The sequence below is a fragment of the Podarcis liolepis genome (assembly GCF_965112155.1).
Source record: "Podarcis liolepis genome assembly, chromosome: 6".
Lineage (NCBI taxonomy): Eukaryota > Metazoa > Chordata > Lepidosauria > Squamata > Lacertidae > Podarcis > Podarcis liolepis.
The window spans coordinates 40934104-40961529 of NC_139559.1; the positions used below are offsets into that span (position 1 = coordinate 40934104).

General features: G+C 43.8%; 2 protein-coding genes across 3 annotated transcripts in view; one reads left to right on the forward strand and one right to left on the reverse strand.

Annotated features, from left to right (window-relative positions):
• Positions 1 to 27423, forward strand: ELK4 (ETS transcription factor ELK4). 2 transcript variants are annotated; one of them, XM_083509037.1, is made up of 6 exons: positions 1 to 222; positions 6201 to 6416; positions 8760 to 9641; positions 10633 to 10749; positions 12576 to 12675; positions 27266 to 27423. In XM_083509037.1, the coding sequence occupies exons 2-5, from the start codon at positions 6210 to 6212 to the stop codon at positions 12672 to 12674; spliced, it is 1305 nt and encodes a 434-aa protein (XP_083365163.1). In that variant the 5' UTR covers positions 1 to 222; positions 6201 to 6209; the 3' UTR covers position 12675; positions 27266 to 27423. The 2 variants fall into 2 exon arrangements, with proteins under 2 accessions (XP_083365163.1, XP_083365164.1); XM_083509038.1 differs by lacking the exon at positions 27266 to 27423 and adding an exon at positions 21735 to 23027.
• MFSD4A (major facilitator superfamily domain containing 4A) overlaps positions 22322 to 27426 on the reverse strand; it is a 45235-nt gene continuing 40130 nt past the window's right edge. The window contains exons 9-10 of the mRNA XM_083509001.1: positions 25366 to 25486; positions 22322 to 23545 (exon numbers count right to left, since the gene is read on the reverse strand). Coding sequence (XP_083365127.1) covers positions 23481 to 23545; positions 25366 to 25486 — 186 coding nt within the window. The 3' untranslated portion in view covers positions 22322 to 23480. The remainder of the gene's footprint in view (positions 23546 to 25365; positions 25487 to 27426) is intronic.

Here is a 27426-nt window from a genome sequence, read left to right on the forward strand (position 1 = left end):
AATGAGACCGCGGAGTCCGCCTGCTAGGGAGTGAAGCTGCTGCCCCGTCAGCCCCCTTTCGCGACGCGGCTCGCTGCTTCCGCGTCGGCCGCGAAGGGATGGGGACTCGCACTCGGAGTCTCCGCGGGGACTCCCGGCCATGAAAGGCAGGGACTCGGCAGGGAGCTCAGCACCTGCCGCCGCACGGGGACCGCTTGGCGCGGGCGGGCGGGCTCCGCCTAGGTGAGTGCCGGGCCGGGACCCCTTCCCCGTCGACCTCCGTCCCGCCCCGGGCCCCGGCGCCACACCCCCGGCGCGGCCAGGATCGCCCTGGAAGACGCTCAGCCCGCGCGGTGGCCTCTGCTTCCCTAGGTGGGACGGACGGCTGCGTCCTCGAAGGCTGGCAGAAGTGCTCTCTGCCCATGCTCTGGGGAACCGCTTTGTTATTAATCCAGGGGCTAAACTAGGGCTTCAGTACAAGATTAAGCTCATCCCCCCCATCGCCCGCCCTTGTGGTTCCATGTGGGGCTGCTAACCAGTTTCCCCCGTTCTCTCTTGCAGCTGCTTTATGGGTTTCTTCCCATTCCTTCTCTCAACTCTGCTCACAGACTTGGCTGTGTTGTACCCACTCGCTTCTGTAATTAGTAAAATCAAATTGGTCAGCATTTGCTGCCAGTTACATTAGTTTCACTTGCTGGTGCATAGGTGCTTCTCTACAGCATGTTATCTCGCTGGCTTCTTTCAAGCAGCCCTGCCCAAACTACTGCCATTTTTTTCACAGGTGAAGGAAGGAGGGAATTGGTGTGAGAGTTCTGGCTATGCAATAATTCGGAAATGCCTTCCTGGCTCGAGCAGCTGAAATATGTCTGCTGGACTATACTGGCAGAAGCCCATTAGTTTTTCTTTATAACTGATGTTTGTACATTGTCCTGCATCCCCTGGGGCTTAACTACAGACCCAGCCTATGGAATTTAATCTCAGTTTTGTCTTCTGGTTTCTGCAGAAATCTTAAAATGTGGTTCCTCAAATATGTTGTTATCTTCCCAGCTGCCTCGCTTTTCAGAATCTTTCATCATGGCTTTCCTGGAGTTCATGTCTCCCTATTTTGTGTTGTCTGTTTCTTCTGGTTTCTAGCACTTATGACAGTCAGTTTCTTGTTACCCGAGGCTGCATTTGCATGAATGTGAGTAAACTGTGTTGGGTATTTCTGCAGGGTTTATTCAGGAGGACACAGCTTCTATACTGGTTGTGTGTGTCATAACAACAGGATGTCATACACAGCTATCCCAGAGTTATGTCCTTCCTAAAATACACTCTGTAACTTACAGTTTGGGAGTGGAAAGAATAAGCCCTTCTCTTGTAATGCTCATGTGAACAAACACCTCTTTAAAGAAGAGTCTGTGCTCACTTTAGCTTCTCTTTTTGCATGTTTCAAGACGTTGTGACTTTAAAAATAATTTGTTAGTTGAAATTCCTAATGGAAATATGATCTGGACTTGTATCAAGGTGGCTAATCTGTGGCTTATCAGAAGCTGTTGGATTCCTATCAGCTCCAGCGTGTGTGGCCAGTAGTCACAAATGATGTGAGTTGTAGGCCAAATACAGGTTAATCACCCCTGCAGAGCCTGCCATTATACAAGATCACATTGACTGGCAAAAGAATCTGAACTGTGGCCTGGCAGTTGCACAGTGTGGAAGAGACACCTCTGCATCCATAGCCCTGTCACCCATACCAGCTGCTGCGAGGGGAAAAGGAGCTCTGTACCAGTGGAGTGATGCAATCCAAACACATACCCCAGTGTGGGCAGTGGGGGTTGAATTATACCCTAAGCCTAGTTCTGTGTTTCTAGCAGAGGCATACTTAGGGCTTGGCAAGGAGCTGTATCAGTTCCCCCCCGGTAAAAAATAAAAATAAATAAATCACTTCTGTGTTTGGTCTTGCCACGACAGTGGCATCATGTCGCCACACACATATATGCCATACACTCCATAGTCTCCCATGGTCTGCCTTCATATCGCTTTGCCATTTCTCCTCCTGCTCAGCAATGAAATTCATGGCTAAACTCACAACCTTACGCAGATAACTAGGGTATGCCTCTGGTTTCCAGTCGTTAACACAAATTAGCATTGTTTACCTATAAACAAGGCACTTGGATATATGGGTAAACTCTGGCCTATTACCTTTTTCTATAACAATCCCGTGGTTCCTAAAACCAGTTAGAAGAGATAATAATTGAACTGTGTTATGTGATCTGAGTTCTGCATCCCAGACATGTCCCTCTGTTACCATTTGACTCTCCTGGTGTCCTGTAATCTCTATTGTCTTTTCTTCCCACTGCCCCATAGTAAAATCCATTCAGCCCAAAGATTGCTACTTTTTTCTGGACCCCTTCCTAATTTCCCCCCTCTTACACAACATGCTTACTCTTTTCTGCCCCATTCAGATTTTCAGAATCTGTTAGCATTTCCTCACATTCTTGTTCCCTTTAAGTTTACTTTAATCTACTCCTGCAGCAACTAGTCTGCTTCTGTTCTAAGGGAGTCCTATCTTTCCTTAAGTATCCGCATTTGCTTCATTGCATGTGACCCTCATCCATTGTCACTTTCTTCTTATTGCCATTGTGGCAAAATACAGTGGTACCTCGGGTTAAGTACTTAATTCGTTCTGGAGGTCCGTTCTTAACCTGAAACTGTTCTCAACCTGAAGCACTACTTTAGCTAATGGGGCCTCCTGCTGCCGCTGCGCCACTGGAACACGATTTCTTTTCTCATCCTGAAGCAAAGTTCTTAACCTGAAGCACTTTCTGGGTTAGTGGAGTCTGCAACCTGAAGCGTATGTAACCTGAAGCATATGTAACCTGAGGTACCACTGTACCCCTTGCTCCACTTTGCTTGCTTTATACCCAGCTGCCCTGCTTTGTGTTGTGTTTGGTTTGCTGCTGCTAACCTGGCCAAGAGATGGGACAGCAGTTGTGGGCAGGAACTGGAGCAGGGAGACATAGCGGGATGTTTTTGTGGTTGGTAGGAGCAAACTAGAAAAATAAACAAATGTATATTTTTGAAAACTTAAACTGGCAGAGGGGTTCATGTTTGCAAACTGCTGCAAACACTTGAATTTGCTTATTATGGGGATCTTTCTACCTCTCTTCCATTGGAAAAAGTCGCAAAAAGTATATTGAGAACTCTTTTCATTTAGTGTGCAAGATCCCTTAGAAATGCTTCTGAAAGCAATCAGTGAGATGGGATGCTCTGTCAGTGTCTGAGTTATTTGTATGAAAATCCTTGGGCTTAATTTTTGTGGTGTGAAGTCTGGTGTGTGTGCGTGCGCGCATATACAAGCCAGGAACTTGGAAAATGAAAGCAACTGCTAAAAGCATTGAAATCTTGCAGTTCTGTTCAGGACTTTGATCTCTGTAAGGTTATGGTAGCTATTTGTAATCAGCTCTGCAAGCCTACCCTTTCTCCTGTGAACTTTGATTTCCTCCCCGGAAATGCTTACTGAGATCACAGCATTTTCTTAAAACAAAAATATCTGAACTACAATAAGGATGCATTTATAAATATTCCCCTGTATAATAACAAAGTGAATGGCTCTGTGCCTAAAAAAGATGGCATTGAAATGGGGCCACCCAGGGAGAATAGTTTTGGCATATTCAAGGACAGAGCCATCAAAGGGGGTGGGATACAGGAGCTGCTGCTGTATTTGTCCCCAGCAGGGGACCTAGACTCTAAACCTTGCAGAATGAAAGTCATGAAGCAAAATGTGCAGGCACCATTTGAAGTAAGCCCATACTGACATCCTTTTGGCACCAGGTGTTGAAGGAAAATGTCATTGTAATGTGGGGTGGAATTGAACGTAGCTCTGACTGGGGTATGCTTGCATAATAGGACATCCATGCCCCCTAACCCTCCAGAGCTGGTGGGGTGTGTGTGAGGGGAGGAAAGTTTAGTTGCATGAGTAGACCTTGTTCCATGGCATATGCAACAACTGAGTTGAATTTATGCTTCCATTTTCAATGTAAACCACCTGGAGACCTTTTAAGTAACAAGCAACTAATAGGTCTAGTAAGTAAGAATACCTTTGCAGCTGTGCTGGAGTAGAATCAGAGTTGTTGAGGGATGAAAAGGAAAGTGTACTAGTGCACAAAGCTCCCGCCCATCCCTGTAGTGAGGATGCATGTGTATTTTTGTCCTAGCTATAGGATAGTGGCATAACTATAGGTTGTTTTTTTACCTATATGACATCATTATTTGCTAGCAAAATGCCTGAACAGAAGCAAAACAGTAAGCAGTTCCTTAGAAAGGTGGCTTCTATACTGAAAAGTAAACACCAAATCATAGTTTCTTAGCTGGATTAGTGCAAAGTGACAGAGTTGATCCTTTGCATGTAAAACTGGGGTTTCCTCAGTTATCTTACCTGGTTGTGTCTTGAGGCAGAGAATCCTGTTGGTTCTAGTCAGAAGTGGAGTTGAGGGGGGTTGTGATCTGCTGCTTCTGAATATCCAGCAAGAAACAGATTAAAAGACTCAACACAGGCCTGTTCTTTTAACAGTACAGTCTGCTAGTGTTGCATATCTGTGTAGTGCGTGTCTTGAGTTCTTTAAATGACTCCTTTCCTTGGCAAGGTCCCATTAAAAACAGACGGAATGACAGACTCTACCTAAAGGGGGAGCAGGGAGAAGTACCTGCCCCAAGGCAAAATTTAATTAGGAATGTGTAACCCTGTTTTGTCATGCTAGATTGTCCTGTGAATCCTTTTATAGAGCCAACTACATTCCATCATCTCCTTTGAATAGGCCAAAGAGTTTCTTCTACAGAATTATTTCTTACTTTTTGTGTTGATTCTGTAATATGTACATGCTACCAAAGTTATTCTGGGTATCAATTTGCACCACCTGCCCTGCAACTGGCAGTTTGTATATCTCAGTACTTAGTTTAGTGAAAGGACCTTGAGGATAGTGGTGGGCCAAGACTTCAGCTCCATCCTCATAGTGACCTTCCAATAAGTCCTGCTGCTACAGCCTCTGCTGTGTCTACATCTCGCTTTGGCCTGTGTGAGAGGAAAAGATAGCCCCCATTAGACTGGACTTTGCACACTGTTTGCCAATGGTGAATTTCACTCAGGTGAAATAAGAGCTAGGTGAGATGAATATTTCCACCACTGAAGAACCTCTTTATTTCAGTGTGCTGTATATCTAACTGGGTACCTCTCCTGCTTTCTTCAGTTGTAGGAGTTTGGAGGACACTATAATATTAAAGCTAGAACTTGCAAGGTGCCTGCACCAGCGGGTAGCCTGGCTGCTCATCTCTCCTTCTTTGAACAGGGATGTGGTAGCAGGTTTCTGTCTGTTCAGACACTACAGTTTTTCAGGTGTACATGTAAGGTGGTAACATGTGAATATGACCCAACACATGTTTGCAAATGTGTGGATTTACTTGAACATTCATCAGAGAGCCAGGATTGGTGGTTGCTTATGAAGGGTATATTTGTTTGCATAATATGAAAATTGGCCTGGGCTCCTTTCATTCTCTAATCCAGAGCTGGCCAATGTTGTTTGATTACAGCTCCCTTTATCCCTGACTATTAGCTGTGCTAAGAGAGGTTGATGAGAGATGGAGATCAACAGCATCTGGAGGGCACCACACTGACTATCCCTTCTCCAATGTGTTATATTTTATAACTCAGATTTCATTCAGAAGTAGAATTTGAGTGCTAAAATTAAAAGCAACATGGTGGCCAATCCTTGAACAAGACGGCAACCTTTGCCCCTCCAGCATCAGTAGTAATGCATTTTCTTAAGAGAAAAAAAATGTAAATTGTAATTGTGGCTGTTTTGCTTTGTGTGCTATTTGCGCTATTTTTGTTTTGAACGTTCTGCAAAGAGTCTGATCTGGCTGCTGCACTGGCACAGTTTCTGATGAGCAAAGCTAGACTTATGGAGGGACTTTTCATAGATAAATGTAATGAGTTAGTGTGGCTCTCCAAACTGTTCTGATTTAACTAAATGAGACTCTAAATAGTCCCAGTGTAGAGAATGTGGCCCTCCTAAACTTTTGTCTTTTGTTTTTGTTGGTAACTCGTGTTTCTCCTCTGGCAGTACTGATTATTGCAAACATATCGTTTATTTTATGAGAGATGTGCATGTGCCCACCCCCACCCCCCAAGCATTGTGCATGACCCCTGTGAGAATCTTCTCAGCTTCTCTTCTTCTGCATTTCAGCTCACTGCTATGGACAGTGCGATCACGTTGTGGCAGTTCCTTTTACAACTCCTCCAGGAGCCTCGGAACAAGGATGTCATCTGCTGGACCTCCAATGACGGAGAGTTCAAGCTGCTGCAGGCAGAAGAGGTGGCCCGCCTATGGGGGATCCGTAAAAACAAGCCCAGTATGAACTACGACAAACTCAGTCGTGCTCTCAGATATTACTATGTGAAGGTAACTCCAGCATTTAGTTTGTATCAGATGTGGAACCCTCCTTTCCTTCTGCCTCAGCCTAATGAGCTTTTCTGTTTTCCAAGGGTAATGCAATGCTATACAGTGGTACCTCGAGTGAAGTACTTAATTCGTTCTGGAGGTCTGTTCTTAACCTGAAACTGTTCTTAACCTGAAGCACCACTTTAGCTAATGATGCCTCCTACTGCTGCCGCCCCGCCGGAGCACGATTTCTGTTCTCATCCTGAAGCAAAGTTCTTACCCTGAAGCTTTATTTTTGGGTTAGCGGAGTCTGTAACCTGAAGCGTATGTAACCCGAGGTACCACTGTACAAGCTTGGGTATCATGAGAGCTGTTTTCTGTGGCTGAGAGTTTAGATTTTCAGGCCCTGAAGTACTTCTAAAGAGTTATTAAGTGTCTTAGACGTTTAAGTGAGGCTTTCCAAGAAAATCACCTGTCAGGTTGCCAAAAATGAGTACAAATTTCAGGGAAATGGAAGCCCTAAAAACACAAAGTAATTACAACTTGCTATACTCCTGTGATGCCATTTTGTATTTGGCACTGTCCTAAAATATTTTGTTTTACCGTATTTTTCGCCCTATAGGACACACTTTTCCCCCTCCAAAAATGAAGGGGAAATGTGTGTGCGTCCTATGGGGCGAATGCAGGCTTTCGCTGAAGCCTGGAGAGCGAGAGGGGTCGGTACGCACCGACCCCTCTCGCTCTCCAGGCTTCAGGAAGCTATCCGCAAGTCTTGCAAGCCTGGCGGGATGTCCCGCGGGCTCGCAAGGCTTGCGGGCAGCAGCCTGCAGCCCAAAAGCTGGGGACAGCGGGGAGGCGCAGCGCCACCACCCCGCTATTCCGTGACCTGATCTGGAGGCTGGCGGGGGGGAGAAGCAAGCTTGCTTCTCCCCCCCGCCAGCCCCACAAGCTCGGGGGATAGCGGGTGGCGGAGCGCCGCCACCCTGCTATTCCCCGACCTAATCTGGAGGCTGGCGGGGGGGGGGGGGAGAAGCAAGCTTGCTTCTCCCCCCCCACCAGCCCCACAAGCTGGGGGGGACAGCGGGGCAAGCTGTCCCTGAAGGCAGAAGAGGGAGACGGAGCGCTCCGTCTCCCTCTTCTAGCTTGGGGATGGCTGCGCAAACCTGGGGGGGAAATAAATTTTTTCCCCTTCATTTCCCCCCCCCCCCCAAAAAAACTAGGTGCGTCCTATGGGCCGGTGCGTCCTATAGGGCGAAAAATACGGTAAGTCTGAATTCAAATAGACTTTAATCTCCCCCACCCTTTTACTTCACATATATATGCATTGCCTTTTCCAGAATAGTGAACGACATAGGAAGCTGCCCCACCTCCTGTGCAAGTACATTGCTCCCCCCCCTAGAAGGAGCCTATTCAGTGCTACCCAAGTAGAAGGAAGAGGGATCTTTTCATATGATCTTATTTTTCAAACTGTCCTTGTGTGGGTGCATGGGATAAGAAAATAAATGTTCCGGAGGCCTGCAGATTAGAACTTAAAGTTGAGATAACATTGGCTTGCTCATTAAACTTACAATTCAGTACTTCAGTAAGTACAGAAGGAAATAAGTGTTGCTGAATACGGCTTAGAGGCATTGAAGTGGCTGCAGTTCATGCTGTTTTGCTGAATGTCAGCTGCTTATTTCCCATCAGCTACATAAAAGTTACATAAATCTTCTCTCATTTGAGTACTTAACCTTGGTGCTGTAACACAGTGCGCCCACAGATGCAAACACAGTGCCCATCTTCAGTATTTGGGCTTAAGCTTCCTTGCCTTTTAAATCAAGGCCATAAAATGTGTAGGTAGTAGACTGAGTCTGGGCCTATTATGTGTGACAATAAGTTCAGGGCCATTATGATTTAATGCACATTGCGGATGGGCTTTTTAGTGTGTGGGTGGCCAGACAGGAGAAAAATGGCAAAACTTTTCATGATCGGTGAATGTTCTGGATTCAGCCAGTGCTGTAGCCTTGTTGAAGCTAACTTTGGGTGTGACCTAATTACTGCAGGGATGAACAGTACCTTGGACTCCCCCCCACCCCCTTAAGCCACTCTGAGTTTCTAAATGGAAGGCTGGGATATAAATGTAGGCAGAATCCAGGCTAAGCTAGTTGTACTTCATTTCCATTAAAATCAATGGGGCTTGGTCGTTGCTGATGAAGTGTTAGCAACTTAGCCTGGATCTAACACATAACAACTCTGTAACTAAGCTTGTCCTCAAATGTAAGTAATTTTCTTATTGAAGTGGGGCGTCCTTGGGTTGAGGCGCCGAAGCAAGAATTCAAATGAGAGGAGTGCCTGACGCCTTCTTATTGTTTGATGTTTCCACAGAACATCATCAAAAAAGTGAATGGCCAGAAGTTTGTTTACAAGTTTGTGTCTTACCCGGAGATTTTGAATATGGACCCCTTAGCGGTTGGCAGGATTGAGGGTGATGCCGAGTCTCAGGCGGGCTTGATAGACGTTAGCAATGCTGCAAAGGACGTGGAGAACTGTGGGAAGGAGAAGCCTCAGCCCTGTGCAAAGTCCTCCAGCCGCAACGATTACATCCACTCAGGCCTATATTCTTCATTCACTTTGAACTCCCTGAACTCTTCCTCTTGTGTAAAACTCTTTAAGCCAATCAATATGGAGAACCCGACTGAGAAACTGGTGGAGAAAAAGGGTCCTCAGGATCCGACACCGTCGGTCATAAAATTTGTGACCGTGTCCTCCAAAAAGCTTTCGATCTCCCCCCTTGCCTCTACCGCTCAGCCACCCTCTACTCTGTCAGCTGCTTCCACTCTCCCTTCTGGCTCAGATGAGAGTCTCCAGGCTTTGGAGTCCCTGGTAACACCGAAAGCTGAGACGTCCACATCCTTGCCGTGCTTGACCGCCAATTTCGCCCCTACTCCTCCTGCAGCCTCCGTTTCTCCTCCTCTCCAGGTTCCTCCCAGGTCTCCTTTGCCACCTTTAAGTTCTGATCTGGCTATAGACACAGATCCTGAGCCTGTGTCGTGCCAGCAGCTGGAACATTCTCAGAACCAAGTCTTGGAGTTCAAAGAGCAGGGTTCTTCCATGCTAGAAAAGGAGTTTCGTCATAGCCGAACTAGAAAGCCTAAAGGGCTGGAAATTGCTCCCACTCTGGTCATTACTGGCAGTGACCCAAGTCCGCTGGGGATACTAAGCCCTTCTCTCCCTACTGCTTCTCTTACACCAGCACTTTTTTCACAGGTAATCCTGTCTTCCGTTACTTCTAAACCAAATCCTGTATGTGTGCAAGAAGCATGGCAGAGAGATGACCTCTTCAGAAGTGGTGTGCTAACTTTTCTAAAGGTTATGAGTGAGCAGACAGGGATTTTTCTAAGCTGGATGGAAATCTAACCTGTTGCCTGTGATCAGGTACATAGCCAACCAGACCAAGGTGTGTTTAGTGTAATATGCACTGATCTTTACATGATGGAGGTAGAGCATAGAGTCAGTTTAGAATGCCTCACGTTTCTGGAACTTTTTGGCAAGGGTGGCATGAAAATCATTTGAGAGATCCAAACATCCTAAGCTGATTTTTCATGTTTGGATACACGAAAAGCCAATGCAAATGTCATGCTCTTTTTGCTAGCTTAATTTCAAAGAGAGAAATTTCTGTGCTAGCTTAATTTCAAAGAGAGAAAGTATACAGCAAGGTTTAGGTGCATGGTTTGGTTTTTTTTAAAAAAAATACTAGCCGTGTGAGTACAGCATGAACAAAGCTTAGATGTCAGAAATTAGTTCAGATCACTGTTAAAAGTGACCATCTTTGCTTGAATCTGTTCTATCTAGCTCATGCTCAATTGTAGGTTTGCACACATTCACCAAAAGCTATTAAACTGAAGTAGTGACTTTCCAAACTTGATCACCTGCTATTTTGGGTGTCTGGTGCCATCAACTGATGCTGAAACAACTGCCTTGGCTTCCTTAGAGCATGGTGCTGATAATGCCAAGGTTTCAAGTTCGTTCCCCGTATGCTGCACATTCCTGCATTGCAGGGGGTTGGCATAGATGATCTTCAGGATCCCTTCCAACTCTACAATTCGACGATTCTAAGCCCAGGTGACCTCGGTGGCTTGGAAGTGTTAAATGCTTGCTAGTTATACTGCTGGTAATGGAAGTTCAGGTGTTAAATGGTTTATTATGTTAAGTTCCTATATTAAACTGGTGTTGTGACATTGTTTTGTATGTCTCACAGACGCCTATTTTGCTGACCCCAAGCCCCTTGCTCTCCAGTATCCATTTCTGGAGCACTCTCAGTCCAGTTGCCCCTCTCAGCCCAGCAAGATTGCAAGGTGCTAACACCCTTTTCCAGGTAAGTTCCAGTGGATGACTTCAGAGGTGGAGCTAGCTGCTCTGGCACTTGGAGTGCCCCACCTGCTGTGTACTCGGGGGCGGGGCAAGCATCCCAGGGGGATGGGGGGCGGGGGGCGATATCACCCCCCCCTTCAGGGATAACAGCCGCACCCACCGCACCCCCCTTACTCCACCAGTGGATGACTTATGTAAAAGAGCCAACAAGATTTGCAAAAATAGAAATATCTCCTCTTCTTATAGGTTCATTTAGAAGTTCATCTCAATTCAGATGGTTCTCCATTTGAGAAACAAGCCATGGGCTCCGCTTCTCTGCTCCCTCCTCTTCTGCACACTTTCACTTTCACTTTGCAGCTTACTGCTGACTTTAGATGCTGTGACAGTGAATCAGAAAACTGTGGTTAACACTTGCACTGCAAAGCAGAATTTTTAAAAAGCATGCTTTTCCAATTCTGACTTGGAGGGTGAGTGCTAACAATAGTCCATGTAATCCAGACTTTGTAGTACCCTTAGTTCTGGAAGCCTTCCAGTTTAAGCACAATGGATTGGAAAATATTCTTTTAATGTGTTCTTTTTAGCTTTGTTCTTTTAATGGAAAATCCTTAATGAAACATGGAACTTGAGCACAGTGGAGACCTTGTGTTAATCCCGAAGAGTAAGCATAGTTTTGTCATTGAGATAATCCAATGGTAAGATGAGCAAATAATCGTTCGCTTTGAGTGCCGCACCCGATTCCAGGTGAAGGATACCGTTTAGTGATTGAATAGGAACACATTGAGTATGTTGTTATGTTGTGTACAGTGGTACCTTGAGTTAAGTACTTAATTCTTTCCGGAGGTCCGTTCTTAACCTGAAACTGTTCTTAACCTGAAGCACCACTTTAGCTAATGGGGCCTCCTGCTGCTGCCAAAGCACAATTTCTGTTCTCATCCTGAAGCAAAGTTCTTAATCCGAGGTACTATTTCTGGGTTAGCGGAGTATGTAACCTGAAGCATATGTAACCCGATGTACCACTGTACATAAGAGTAAATTTTTTTGTTGTAACCGCCCTGTGATCTTTGGATGAAGGGTAGTGTACAATTTTTCACTATTATTCAAGCCTTTCAGAAAAATTAAGTTACAGCTTGTATCTTTAATTTGTGTGACGCGGTGTGTACATCAAAATGGCGTAAGTAAATTACTCAGTGCTTGTATATGGATGCTGAGATGAGAGAACCAAGGTTGTGATATGCAGGTTAAGGTATGCGTATGAGAGATATATATATATAGAGAGAGAGAGAGAGAGAGAATTCTCAACGTAATCTACAGCAAACTTTGAAGCTTGAAGTAGCATTTATATATTATGTGCTGGCAGGAGCTAAGAACAGCTGTCCAAAGCTGCTTTTTAAAAAGGTTTTCCAGTTGATCGGTTAATTGGCAGAATAAAAAAATAACAATCTCACAAGCATTTTGGAGTAAAAGAATTCAACCCAGGATAGCCTTTTATCTCAGTCATGTACTGTAGTCAAAAGTGGCCCAGTGAAAACGCCCTCTAGTGACAAACTGTTATAGTACCAGGTTAGAAAAACGGAGGCATTTGTCGCCACGTCATCTCTGGTGGCTTTGCTCCCCTGGTTTGTTTCTGTAAGATCATTTTGCAGTGTGAGTAGTGAACTGAAAAGGCAAGTATGAACAGACGAGCTTCTTAGAAATGGTAATGTTAAATTGTTAATTATTCTGCTGAAATGAATAGTCTCAACACACCAGCTATCAGTGGAAAAGATAAATGCTACTGCACAGAAAGCCTTTTACACTGGTGCAATCTTGGTATCTGTTTCTGTTTTTCAGTTTCCATCGGTGCTGAGTACTCATGGACCATTTACGATGTCCGGAATGGACGGCCCCTCCACTCCTGGGCCTTTCTCCCCAGATTTGCAGAAGACATAGGGTATGGCCTTCTGGAAAAAGGACAGGTGGAAATCAAGATAAAGAGGTTTCATCGAAATGATGAAATCTGTTTTTCAATATGGGGTTTGCAATTCCACAGAGACAATATGAACAGGCTTGGGGTTTTTTTGCTATTCCCAGTTTAAATGCCTTTTCAAAAATTCCTTTCAAGACATAAGGGAATTTTTATGGAAACGCCTTAATTGGAGACTGTTCTCCAAGATCACTTTTCTCACCTGGTTCTTCTGATTTAAGAAGGCTTCTCTTGGTAAAGCGATTTTTCTTGAGGGGGGTGGAATGCAATGATTGATTCTGCAGCAGCTGATACCAGTCACAACTTTCCTTTTTGACTGGTAACCTTTTGCCCCTTTGCTTCTTGTATAACCTATCAAAATATTAATCTCCATTGGAAGCTGGCATTCCAAGAAATACTTGGAAAATATTTTTTTTTAAGGCTTGCTTTAGGGTTGATAATTTCTCTATTAGTAATGCAGGAATGCTGTACGAAAATATATTATCTCTTTGTAAGAGGAAACTTTTCAGGAGCATTTTATGGTGATATAGAAGAACTGGGCAAAATTTTAAGGGTGTTGCCTGTAAATAGAGAAGATCTAGTTGTGTATCCTTTAGCCAAAATTGTTGATTCATCTCCAGAGAAATGCATAGCACATGGAATGAATGAATCGTTTTGGTCTTTAGAAATATTTGGATGTTTTACGTCTGATATTGCTTGGTAGGTTTAAAAAACAAAACCCTGATATTTAAAGAAGCACACCATTTTAACTGCAGATCCTGGCAACTGATGTTTTGTGGCATTGGGGTAACCATATATCTGATATGCTGTGTGTGATGTTGTCTTGATGCTTGATAAGGTCGTATGTAGATCTGACATTTGAGCAGTGAATGTTTGCTTGTATTCTATTATTTTATTCTCCCCTGTCCCCTTTCAACAAATAAGGTATCCAAAGAACAGTCAGTGCTGCTCTTGGCCCCAATACCTCTGGGTGATCCACTTTTCTTTTTGGCCACACTCTCACTTGGAGTTAAAGTTTGAGCATGTTGATGCTCCTAAAAGTAGAAATAATGTGTGGTTATTTGAAAGTGTTCCTGTTGATGAGGAGGGTGTGAGTGGGAAAGGGCAAGGTGGTGTGGGCTGCTTTATAGCCTGAAAGAGCTAAAAGCTGTTTTCAGACTGCACTTAATCTTGCGGCAAGGGAGTGGTTAAACCATACTTGAACTGTCCTTGGATGTCTCCACTATGAGGATAGTTTAGAGGTAATTTGGTGGTCATGTTATGCTGGCTTCCTGATGTGGCGGTCTGGCTTATATGACTGGAAATTGAAAGTATGATGGGAACCTGGATAGATGTTTACAACATTAGTTGTTATCTCTCCATAGAAAGAGGTGCATTGAGAGGCATAGTATTTCTGCATAAGTGCTACCCTTATCTTCTAGATTTGGGCCAAAGTCCCGAAAGTACCACAAGACCTGTAGCGTCACATAGCTATTTGATGGAAAGGTAAGATAAATACCAGGAATGGTGTTTGGCAGGGTTTTGCTTTTTTTTTAAATTGGGAAGTGTTGACCAGCTACTTATTAAGGACTAAATGCAATTTCCCACCACAATTTTAATGATGACTTTTAGCAGTCTGCAGAAGCAGAGAGCGTGAAAAGCAAGCAACTATTTGAAATGGTACCTCCAGTGCAAGATTAAACCTACTGGATTTGAGAGAAGCTTGAAATGCTGTGTTTTGCATCCATCCCATTCTTTAAGATCAGCTGGGGACTTGAGCACAGTCATCCAGGCGCTTCTGCAAAATCTCTGTTAATTTCAAAATATGTACCTATGTATGAGAGTCCCCTAGGGCTGAGTACCATGCTAAAGAAGAAGACATTAGCTGGTCGTCCCCCCCCACGCCCACTGAAATAGATAAACTAAATTTCTCCTTCTCCCATAGAGTTTGTGATGCACCATTCACAAGAACAGTCAGAAGTTAATTTCTTGGACTACCCTTCCAAAACCACTTCTGGTAAGAGGAAAGGAATGGTGTAATATATCTTAGAACCCAAAGAGACAGCAGAAGGTGTGTTCTTGTCTGTTACTGAAGGTACATTGCTGTCATTCATTTTCCAGACGTGATCAGCTAAGTCATTTGAAAGGTCCATGTCTGTTGTGCCTAAATTGAATGTGCAATATTTCCATATATTCTGTTTAATGCAGACATGCAGAAAAATAGCTGCAAAGTAGTAAGTGAGAGGAGGCAACCTGCGTCCCCGAGTTTGCACAGGGGGTTGGTATTCTGCCTCATGGGCTAAAGTAATGACAGCACTTTTTAATAGCAGCCAATCTAGGCTGGCTGCTTTTGGCATATGTATTGGGGGGTAGGAGAGAAGTCAGAGCGAGGTTTTGTTTTGCTTTACATTTCTTCTTGAGCACTAAAGGAATGCAATCAAACTATTTGTTCTTTTGTCTTCTTTCTCCCATCACCAAAGAAAACAGGCAGGGTATCTTTCGTCAAATATTTCTTGTGTGGTATATGGTGCACCTGTGCCGCATGTATATTTAAAAACATGTAAGTGAACCAAAGTTGGGCCATCTTGGTAGCAGTTTTGTTTACCCAGGTTTCACAATCTAGCCCCACCAGTCTCAAAAAGATGCACTGTTGTAAGCTGGCTTGTTATACTGGGCTGAGGTATACATACACCTATTGCTCGTCTGTTTCGAGTGATTTGATAGAGCTCCGTGGCTTCATTTTGTGGAGGCTTTGCTTTTCTATTTTGTCTTGACCAGCTCTCTGCTTCAACCTTGACATGGCAGGTTGTTGGAGGGCTTACAGCGAACAACTGTCTCGTGCTTTTAGCCACTATGCTACAGCACCCTCCCTCCACCCCAGTGCCACCTTTGAAGGGTGGAATTGGTGCAGCTCTATTCTGTCAGTGATCCAAGTGCTAGCAGAATTGGGATTTCATGCTGCAAGGTTTCAAAAGAGATAACCAGCTAATATAGATATTTTGTATTTGTGTTTCAGCCAGTTCCAAGGTTGGACAGGTCTTTTTACTTTCATGCATGTTCTCTTTTAGTTTTTTTTTTGGATGTGTTGAAAACATTTTAATTTACAGAAGAAGTTTTTCTTATGCTTTCAACTGTGTGCAAACTTAAGTTAGAGTCTGATCTAACTTTAAATGCTGGATGTTATATTTGTGTGTGTGTGTGTATGTATGCGGAAAAGAAAATAACCAGGTGTGTCACCGAGTTAAGGGAGTTAACTGTTTTTTATTTGGGAGTTATTTGGGAGAGAAGAGCAATCCTGATTTGTATTCTGCATACTATGTTGGCATGAATTGGTGTCCGATTGCTCTTTACCTCATTCGCTCAGTTTTGGCAGTCTTTGGGGTAGCCTAAATCATTCATTGTATCTGCTAGAGTTATATCGTTGCCAACTGTTTTATTGCCTTTTGAAGTATCTAATTGCATGTAAGCACTTGTTCACACAGCACATCTTTGTATTGTAGCAAGAGGGCTGTTGTTTGTTTTTAAAACAGAAAGAGTGATTAAGGGATGCCCAAGAAACTAAATGTTGTTTTTCAAGTTCTAAGTAAGCAGAAAGGACTTCCTTCTCTTACTTTGTGTCAGTTCCCCCAAGCACGTGTATTGGATTTCAGCCGCCATTCACAGTCATCCCACCAAGTTTTACAGCAGTTGAGGTTGAAACAGATTGCGAGAGGGCGCAACGAACCCATTATTATCTTTGATTCTATGCATTGCACGGGCTTGGACTAGAAGACCTTAAATTCTGTGATTCTAAGAAATGCCAGAGAACTTTAAATTCTCCACGGCTGTTAACGGGAACATAAATAGTATCAGTAAGCCACAAGGGAATGACCTAATCTAGTGCCGCTGAACACAACAGCTCCTAATCTTGCCAGTGTGTGCAGCCTTTATTTCTTGTGGAGAAAGCATTAGGCTGATGTCTGTGGCCCTGGAGAAAAGTGTGATGTGGTCCTTAAAGGGCTCAAGGGTAGAGGAGAGTATTTAACACAGTCATTTGTGAAACTGAAATACAATTAATGGGTTGTGGCCTGATTTGGTTACACATCTTCGCCCCCCCCTCCTTCACAGGGACTGTAGTGGTTAGACCTATCTTAAAAGATGGATGGATATTATTTGATTACCTTGTATTGTGCGTTGCTTTATTTTGCTTTTCACATGTTGTGTATCATATTTGGTAGTTGCTTGGAGATGCTTGGGTAAAGTTACTAATAATCTTAAACAGTGCTAATTCCCAGCTTGCTAAACCATAGCTTAGTGGGTGGAATCGAGCAGCTTGACTATTTCACTGCTTGCTTCTTGGTTTAATAAAGCGATGTTTAGCTGTTGCATCCCAAATGGGGAACTGAATGTTCACCCCGATCTTAAACCATCTTCAAGCTCTAGTTTAATATCCTGGCTAGTAAATCAACATTAAACCACAATTCCCCATTTTTGACATAGCAGCTTGTTGTGGCCAGCTACTGAACAGTGGTTTAAGCAAGCTGCAAACTCAGCATCCAAAATGGGCCAGTATCTGTTTTGATATATATATTAATGCTTTCTTCCCTTTAATTCAGGGCTGGGCAGTGCCACAATAGGAATTATGCAGAAATGATCAGGGCTGGCTAACCATTTTGGTCTCAGAGCTTCTCACAGAAGATCAGTGAGTAGCCAAAATCCTGCTGAATCCTGCTAAAAGGTCTATATAATCCAACATCTTATCTCCCCCTGCATAGCTAAATGGGTACTGCAGAAAGTCCAAAAGCAGGAACTTAGTGTTGCTTCTAACAACTGATATTTGGTGACAGATTTTCCCTGAAAGGAGAAGACCCTCCCTCTGTTTCATGAATTGATTCGATCCCCGCTTTAAAGCCATCGGCCATCAGAGCATCTTGTCACCGTGAGCTCCGTAACGTAAGTGGAGCACTGTATTAATAACTGGAAGCTTTTCTTTTCCCATGTGGGAGTCTCTCTTTGGGAAGCTTTGTGTGATCAGAGGAGCAAGTAGTGAGTTGAATGCACAGGTTTTCTAGCTGGTCCTTCTTGAGTGGTGAGGTTTCTTTGGGGAAATGTTTTGAAACTGTGGCTTGGTGTTGACTTTTGGTCTTGCTGTTCAGTTGCGCCACTTTTAAATGCTCCATACTAGAAGTTTTTTGTTGGTTTTTTATCTACTCTTTCAAACTTGTATAGAAAAGTCTTGTTCTAAAGTATTTTTAAAATAGTGTTTGTATTTTTTATAGCAGTGTTACCAGATGGCCTTATGTACATCACAGTGTGGGTACAGTAGCATAATTCATGCATTCCCCCCCCCCCATATTTGTATTCGTAAATAGTATGCTCATGTGTATCTAAGAATACGCAAAAGGTAGAGGCTTGGGAGCTAATGAGAGAAGCTAGAACATAGTGCTCTAGCATGAAATACTTGGCAAATGAAAAAAGCCTGAATTAATATTGTGAAGGAGCCGCTGACTTTACATAAATTCCAGGACTCCAAAATGCTTCAGTGTTCTGTCTTTCTGTCAGGACACTATCTAGTCTGTAAACAGACCCCTGTGTCGCAATATAGACAAGTTGAACAATATAACACAACACGATGGCCAATAACAATGGCACTAAACACTATTTACAGACTAATACAAATGATCAGAAATTACAACCAAAGTCTCTAAATCTTCTTCACCAGTCACGGTGGAATAATTCAAAAGTTTGATATATACATAATCTGTCGCCAAATATCAGCGGAACAGAGTTTCCGGATAACCAATCTGTTTTGTTCAATGCTTCATCAGCCAGACTTGTAAGAATTAATATGAGAAGGATGCAGTTCAATTTCTTAACGAGCCAATCTTACATGTAAGCAAATATAAATGCTGTAGATAATATGCTCTGGATCAGTGCTCATATGGTACTGTCTTGGCTGATGAAGCATTGAACGAAACAGATTGGTTATCCGGAAACTCTGTTCCGGTGATATTTGGTGACAGGTTACGTATACAGTGGTACCGCAGGTTAAGTACTTAATTCGTTCCAGAGGTCTGTTCTTAACCTGAAACTGTTCTTAACTTGAAGCACCACTTTAGCTAATGGGGCTGCCGCGCCGCCGGAGCACGATTTCTGTTCCCATCCTGAAGCAAAGTTCTTAACCTGAAGCACTATTTCTGGGTTAGTGGAGTCTGTAACCTGAAGCATATGTAACCCAAGGTATCACTGTGTATTGAACTTTTGAATTATTCTACTGCGACTGGTGAAGAAGATTTAGAGACTTTGGTTGTAATTTCTGATTATTTGTATTAGTCTATAAATAGTGTTTAGTGCCATTGTTATTGGCCGTTGTGTTGTGTTATATTGTTCAGCAGGACACTATCTAGTGCATTGGTTTTCAGTTGGTGGGTTGAGAGTCATTACCATGATGGGAGACTTGATCTGAAGCTGGCTGCAGCAGCACCTCTACCACTATACAAATATATGGTAAAAATTAAGGACGGTATCCATCGAATTAGTTCTGTTAGTGCCATGGAGCTTCCTCTCCCTTACCTCTCAGAGGACTTGGGGGAACCCCCAAACAGATTTAGGGGGCATCAGAGGAGAAGTTCTGTAGCACAACTGGAAGTCCTTGCACAAACAATTACTTCATTGGATGCCACCCAAGGGGATCGGTTTCCAAATGCATGTTTGAGGTAATGCTATGTCTGAAAAGGCTTGAGGACTCCTGGTCCTAGTGCATTTATAGGCACCATTTTGTGGCAGGAGGAGCAAGTTTGGAGGCTCCTGATGAGTTTCAAGTGGTGGCTCTGGGACATTACTGTTCAGATCTGAGCCTTCCATCTCTTTTTGTTTGAGTTACACCTGTTTTAAGATGGCAGAGCATGTTCCTGCAGTTGTCATTTTACTTATAAGCTCATGCACTGTTGATTTCTCCCCCCCCCTTTCTAAATAACTGCTGTTCCTAGAGCAAAGTCTCTGCTTTTGCTCAGTTCTGGCGTCAAAAGTAGAACTGTCTTGAATCTTCAACTTAAGGGCTCCAATTGGTTATCCCCCAAGCTGATCAATGCAGGGCAGAGCACTGGCAGTGGATTACGCTAGGTCCTCAGGTTATTGTTACTTACAAGAAGTAACAGAGCAGGTTTACAGAAGGGAAAGGGCTTTCTTATTTTAGCTCCCTTTGGGAATAAAGTCCCCGTTCTTCTCCCAAGGCCTTTGTGCGTCTGGTTGTAGAGAAAATAAAATTGGCTCTAGCTTCTATCAGGCAAGTACTCATTCTAGTACAGAGGACCTTGGGCTGCATGTGTGTTCTGCAATATACATGCAGTCTCAAACATGGAAGGGACTGTGTTGGTGCATCTTAGAATGGATTCAATATATGAATCTCCATGTGTGGAAGGTTTGGCTGGCTAAACAGGATTTATTTGGAAAATAAGTGAATTTAGCTGGGGGAGAGTAGGTTGTTGATGTTTTGTTCCCATTTTTTTTTAAAACTGAAAATCTGTACCATTTGATATATATCCAGTATGTTAATGCCATTCTGTAAAATATTGCTGATATGTAATGCAATTGCATAATAGCCAAAGTTCTAAGTATGTTCTCAGTGTTATTGTTTTGACTATATAAGCACCTCTGGGTAAGATATGAGGGAGGCCTTCAAAATGTTAATAGGTTGGTTAGAAAAGGAAGAAAAATCTGCCTCTTAAGAAACAATTTTATTACAGGAGTATAATTCTCGGTCAAAAGCTAGTCTTAAAAGTCTTCAAGAAACTGTACAGTGATGCCATTTTTGTGGATTAGTTTGCTATTAAAAGTCGGTATATATTGGCTGTTGCACATCCAAACATAATGAAGGTCTTTGCTGCAAAATCAGGTGACTATTTTCTATTGCTTAGACTTTTGTGCAAAAAAGGTTTAGGGTAATCTTTTTTTAAAAAAAGTAAAGTTTGGAGGAAGCATTGCTTATTTTGTTTAAGAACTGACAGAGGGATATGTTTTGTATAATAATGCAAGATGGCTTTAAACAGTGTAGCAAATCATGTTAATATGTGCAACCAGACTTGCAAAATAATTGTATTTTTTTAAATAAATATTTTTTAACAAATGTCATTATTTGGAGTGTTACTCTTCTGCAGTGGAAAGAAGTTGTCACTGCAGTTCAGTTATAATAGCCATCTCACGCTGGATTCTTAAAATAGAGGTAGCAGCAGTGTAATCACCAAGCATTGTCTGAACCATGTAATATATAAATGTAGATGTGCCTCTTCTCTATCAGTAGTGATGGTACCATTCTCAAAGATCTGAATGTATTCAAATGATGCCTATTCATTACTAAGTACTGTTCTAGGTTTCTCAGCCACAGCTGTAGCGCTGTAAGCAAAAATAGATTGGTGGCATCGTGGTGCAATTTGAGAAACCTGCCTTGGAAGAAACAGACTGAACCTCCTACTTTCTTTTTGCTTTCTGGCATTTGAAATATTTGTGGTTTGAAGAACACGAATGGCAAGGAAATCAGACTGGAGAAGCAAATTTAGGAAGACCAAGGCTATTTACAAACCATACATTTAAAACACCTCCCCCAAATAATAATGGAAACTGTAGTTTGAGGGGTAAACCACAGTGCCTAGGATTTTGGGGTGCTTTAAAGGGATGATGTGTATACAGCTGTTCAGTGCCAGTTTACGACAGTTTTCTGCTTGAATTAAATTACCCCCCCCCCCAAGATTCCTTTCTCTTAGATCCCAATACCTTAAAGCTTTAACTCATTCAGACTTTCTGCATTCATGTCTCTTGCCTTGCACCCGTGGTGCATCTGAAACAGTTCAAGAGAATTTATCAAGGTTCCAGTTTTCTAACTGATATTTCCTGAGCAGGCACATGTGTTGTTTTTGTAGTTATTTTTAGCTATTACAGCAATATTTTTTCAAAATTGAGATTAAAACGTATACTTATGTAGTTCATACACCTTTTCAGTTACAGAAGCTATACCTATTTAGTAGAATAATTGTAAAATTATGCTTGTTTGTCTTTCTCTCTACACTTGAAAGCGACACTAAAGAATTAACTTTCTATAAAGGCTGCTAGCTACTGGGATGAACAGTGATGCTGCAGTACATGTAAAGTGAATATGCTTGTTAAATAAGTAATGAAGTAGGTATGGATTAATTGCATGTGAGGTGTAACCTCAAAATAAGCCAAATCAGGAATGCAACTTTTACTCCAGCTGTTAACACAATGGTTGCTATCAGATGCAACAGCAAAGCATGGTTTGCCATAAACAAGCAGGTGTAATTTTTGCTCAAGCATGTTCTTCATGTGCACAATGGAATGAAATTAAAAGTCCCCACTTCTAGTTTATGGCAAATGTTTCACCCACACCTGGTAAACCATGACTTGCTGTAAACCAGCATGAGAACTCAATATTCTTGCAATGCTAACATTCTGTTAAAGACAAATTATATTGTTGCTCAGGTTCACATGAGAAATACAACGTTTTGCTTAATCGGATTAAGGTCTACCTGGTTCTGCCGCCTTGTCCAAGAATCCTAGGGAGCAGTTGCTGTAGGTAGTCCACTGGAAAAGGCTGTGGTCCAACACACATATATAAACTTAGAGCACAAGATGACACAAGCTCTGTAATCAAGGCGGGTATATTTTAAGGATTGGACAACATGGAAATCAAAGATGAGGGCGCATACCCATGCAACATAGCAATTGAAGTCAAATGACAACAGAAAAATTCAGTATAATGCACAATTTTGAAATGAGCAGTGCAACAAGCCTCTAGGGGGAAATAGCTCTACTTGAGTGAGGTTGCTGGGTCCCATCTTAGTTACTCCACGAGTTCATGCGACAAGAGCAATCACATTAAACATTCCTTTATATATACACACACACATGTATATCTATCTGTGGGACAGAAATTGCAACAAAGCCAGCTCAAGTTTGCTAAAGCTAAGTTTTAAACTATCCCAATACCTTCTCTCTTTAGAACAGTCAAGAACATGGCTGCCTTCTTAATATTCAGTACCTCTCAAGTTCTGCTTCCGGAAGGCACCTCATTATATTGCACAAATGGAAGAGACTTGATGTTTGGCTTCATGTACTTCAAAATTTTCATACTTCATGGGTAAAGCTGTCCCATCCACAGAAGTAGCCTACAGCTCTCCTGTTCCTTCTACTGTACTAATTGTGAACCGTCAGTATATTCTAGTTCTACTGAACTCAACCCACCATTAGTTTCACTGTACCTTTCCCACTGCCCTGGCATTTCCGCCATGTGAAATCCCATCTGGAGACGCACAAAACTTGAATACTTCAACCTGGGTGATGCAGTATTTTTTAAAAAATAAAATAAAATTCTGGATGCCTGTTGTACAGCATCAGTGAATAGAGTTCATAATGCTGCAGCAAACGTTTTGCAACTTGATCAAATTAGAAATATCTACAGCTGCCTCTTGGTTTGCAGTGAATGAACTTTAGGAGGCCTCCCGCCACCCCCAAGGTTCTAAAGTGACAGGAATACACCTTTCACTGCCTGTGTTCCTGAAGGGATATGGGAGGTTACCAGAGGAGTTAAACTTTCACATGTCAAGATTCCAGCCCTTCTAGTCTTCATTCTTGCTACAGTGATTCTTCTCTAGCGACGGACCGACTGGCTGATGTGAATGAGTTGGAACCGACAAGTCAGAGAATAGAAAATCCAGGTAGTTTTAAACCAGACGGTAAGAGCAAATCTTTCTTTTGGTTGGTGTGACGGTGTGCTTGATCCAAATACAAACTCACGGCTTCCTTTAGCTCTGATAAAGTCCAGGTTCTTCCATTGATGGTGGCGGCTTGTCCGGTGACAGATCCAGATCTGCAAAACAAGATTCCTCTCAGCAGCCATTCAGAAACGAAACAGCCGGTGGATGAGCTTTGACTTTTAAGGTAGAAGTCATTGGCAGGCTACATACCTTCTGCCCTTTCCAAACACAGCCATGTGCACACATCAAAGAGAGCTACGTTTAGCTCTCTGCATGTTCTAAGACATGCATTTCCATTTCACTTTTCTTGGTTCACTGTGTCTTCATGGCACTGCACTGGGTGGTTCTGAGTCTTGCCTACAACTGGCTCTTAATCGGGTAGCAGGGTGAAGCTGCGCCATTAGCTTCCCAGCAGGTGGGTCACTCTTGTTTACTGCGGGAGGGTGGTGAGATTGTGCGGAAATCGGCGTGGCATGAACGCACCAGTGGAGTCCATCTGGTGCTCCGACCAGTGCATTTGCACTGTGTCCACTGCCTCATCCATCTCTCTCCTGGTAAGCAATAGCAACCCTCCTGCTAGCCAGTGGCTCTGCCCCACCTGGTGAGCCACTTCAGCTCATAATGGGACATTTGCTAGTACTTGCATAATACATTCTACACCTAACTCAGTTGAGCTCATATCTCTATTTATCTGGAAAAACAATGGACTTAATACACCGCAGTAAGATGCTCATGTTGATAGCAGCAGATGCAACAAGAAGTGGAAACAGGATTAGTTTAACCATCCTTTGCACAAAGCTCAAAGCACACCTGCTCTGCTCCTCCCTTAACCAAGCAGGGAAAGTTCATGGAACCACTGGCTGCAGCCCAAACTCTGGTTTGTTTTGGGGAGAATAAAACCACGACTGGGAAGGCAGGAACAAGCCTTGGCTTCAGATCATGGCTTATTTTTCTCTCTCCATGCTACAAGTGTTGGTACAGATGCAAAGCTACACCAGCTGTCTTTTGCCATGACTTAGATTGTCATTTTTAAATTATTGGTTCTACTGAGACTGTAATCTTGTATTCTCTATTGGTGAGTTGACAGCTTTGTGGCCTGTTTTCCCCATTCTACAGGGTGAGTTGTGTGCACCAGCCTGTAACATGGGTAGGTAAAACAAACCATGCTTATTTAACTGTTATTGCATTTATATCCTACTTCTCCTCCAAAAGAGCCGGAGGGTGGTGTAGATGGCTCTCCCCCTCGCCATGTTAGCCTCCCAAGAACCCTGAGAGGTAGGCTGGGCTGAGAGTTGATCATGGGCCCAAGGTCACCCACTCAGTGAACTTCATGGCTGAATGGGGGATTTGAACCCTGGTCTCTCATGTGCAAGTGCAGCACCTTAACCACTACCTCCCAGCTTAGGATTTAAGAGCAGGCTGGCTAATCTGTGGCCTTCAAGATGGTGTTGGGACTACACCTCCCATCACCCCCCAGTGTCCGCCATGCTGGCTGGGGCTGTTGGGAGTTGAATTCCCAACATTTCCTACATTGGCTACTCCTGGCTTTGAAATGTTGAAGTCTGTTTGCAGCTTAAGCAAGGAAAGCTGACTCATGCTTGTTTTTAAAAATTGATTGAGCACCTTTTAAGCTCTTCCTCCACCCCCACTTTCCTGCTATATTGTTTTTAAAAAGTGCTTTATTTCACCCCCTAGCCTCTTTGTCCAACAGTAAAGAAAGTAAAGTTTGGGGTGCCAGACAGATCATTGTAGGCCAAGCCAGGCAGGAAGAACAGGCAGGAAGCAGCTGTAAAGCAAACACTTCCTTGCATTTTCTCCTTGGAGCAAGACACCCTGGCTTGCTTTGCACTAATGCCGTACCCCCCTCTTCCATTCTTTTCAGAAGTGTGGAAGGAAGGGGGAGAGGTTGGGATAATGGGCTGGCAGCCCTTACCTGATTGGGGTTGAGGGTGCATCCTGTGGGAAAACAGAAGGAAGATGTAGAAAACGAAGGCAAAGGCTCCAAAGATGGTCCCACACACTAGGAAACTGTAACTGCCCTGGTCATGAATGATCTGTTGCAAAAGAAAAACAGCAAGGTTCAGGGCAGCCTTCGCACCTCATGAGAGCCACACATTGCCTTGAATGGGCCTGGGAGCCAGAGGAATAACGTCAGAGTGCACCAGCCGTGCTGACGGGGGTTGGATAGGATCCATTTCCCATGAGTGGGCTGTTTCAGACAGATTGTCTGACCTTCAGAGAAAGCAGCAGATGCCATCTGTTTCCCTAGGGTGTCTACCTGCCAGAAAACCTATCTCAGAAGGGAAAGAGCAGGAGTTCAAGAAATGTACTGCCCAGCTTTCAACTGCAAAGGTGTCTCAAGCCACTCCATGCAACGCCTTGACTCAAAACAGAAAAACTTTTCACCCACTCGATGAGGAGGCTCTCTGTCAAGAAATTTGCTCGAGTTAAACCTCTGTGTTATTTCTTAATTTGCTATCCTGCCCTTCCTCCTAGTGGCTCAAGGTAATACACGCCATTCTTCTCCTACCCCACTGGCGGAGGAAGGGGTGTGTGGTCTGCCCCAGGTGTCATCCTTGAGATGGGGTTACATCATCGCAGGTGGCACCCCCCCCCCGGTGGGACAGAGGTGGAGATAGCCGCCGCAGCCCCGTGGGACGCTTGCCCCACCCCGGGTGCATAGCAAGTGGGCTGGTCCGGGTGCTGGAGCAGCTAGCTTCGCCTCTGTCCTACCCCCCCAGCTTTATCCTCACAACCACCCTGCAAAGTAGGTTAGGCTGAGCGAGGAAGACTGCCCCCACCCCAAATGCCACTGAGGGATTTGAGCACACATCATGGTACCTTCCTCAAGGGTTTGAAAGAAGGCAAGACTAAATACCACCCAAGGGGCTATGCTGCAGGACTGATGACATGAGGAGAGCTGCAGGTTGCATGTTCTGGCACCAGAGGCCGCCAGGTGATAGCCATCATGAGTGGTACTGCATACACTTTGCATACAGGAGATAAGAGATTCAATCCAGTTAAAAGTGGCAAGGGGTGTGGACTAATTCTTAAGGAGACCCCAGAGAGCTGCAAACAGTCCTGGCCTAGGTAGACAAATTGCCTTGGCAGAAGGTTGCTTCCTCTGTTCCTTTCACACTTTATTAGAAACAGATCAATTGCCCTTTGCTTCAGTCTTAGCTTCAGAATAAGCTTGACTTTCTAAAAACTCCAGAAAACAATGAGCAGCATTTCCATACATGGTGAGTTCCTTCTTGCAGGAGTATTTGGATGGAGACAGTCATTAACATTATGAAGCATGTGGTGGGACACACAGGGTTGTAGCCAAAGCAATGCTAAGCAATGTATTCCATTAGCACAATGGAGCTTCTCCTGCTTACCTCCCCAGGTCCACCCCCAATCTGCGCTGAGTTTTCCCCCCAAACCTCTGGTAAAGATTTGGGGAGGGCATGGGGTGCAGACAGAGGGAGGAGAAGAAGAGAAGTTGCATTGCACAAGTATAAATCCTTGCACTAATGAAACAAGTACACAGGATATCATCCATGCTTTGCATGCAGAAGGTCCCAGAGTCAATTGCTGGCTTCTGTAGATAAGGCTAGGAAAGTCTCAGGTTGAGCTGCTGGACCATGGATGGGGAACCTGCAGACCTTCAGATATTCTGGACTCCCAACTCCCATAATTCCTGGCCACCAGCCGTGCTGGCTAGGAATAACTGAACATGGTCAGAAATTATGGGAACTAGAATCCAACCATAGTTGGAGGGCCACAGAGCATCAGAAGCCTGTTGGATCAGACCGATGCACCATCAAATCCAAAATCCTCTTTCCCCACAGTGGCCCACCAGATGCCCATGGGAAACCAGCAAGCAGGTTCTCTGCCCTGTTGTAGACAATACTGAACTGGTGCTCCAGCTGATGGCCATGAGAATCAGTCTCCTAAGCACTAACCAACAGAAAGCTTACGCCCAGCAGGGCGTTGATGGATTCTGCACACT

Coding starts and splice junctions, on each gene's coding strand:
- ELK4 (XM_083509037.1), top strand. CDS start 6,210: ATGGACAGTGCGATCACGTTGTGGCAGTTCCTTTTACAACTCCTCCAG. Junction 9,642..10,632: donor CACCAGCACTTTTTTCACAG/GTAATCCTGTCT, acceptor TATGTCTCACAG/ACGCCTATTTTGCTGACCCC. Junction 10,750..12,575: donor GTGCTAACACCCTTTTCCAG/GTAAGTTCCAGT, acceptor TCTGTTTTTCAG/TTTCCATCGGTGCTGAGTAC.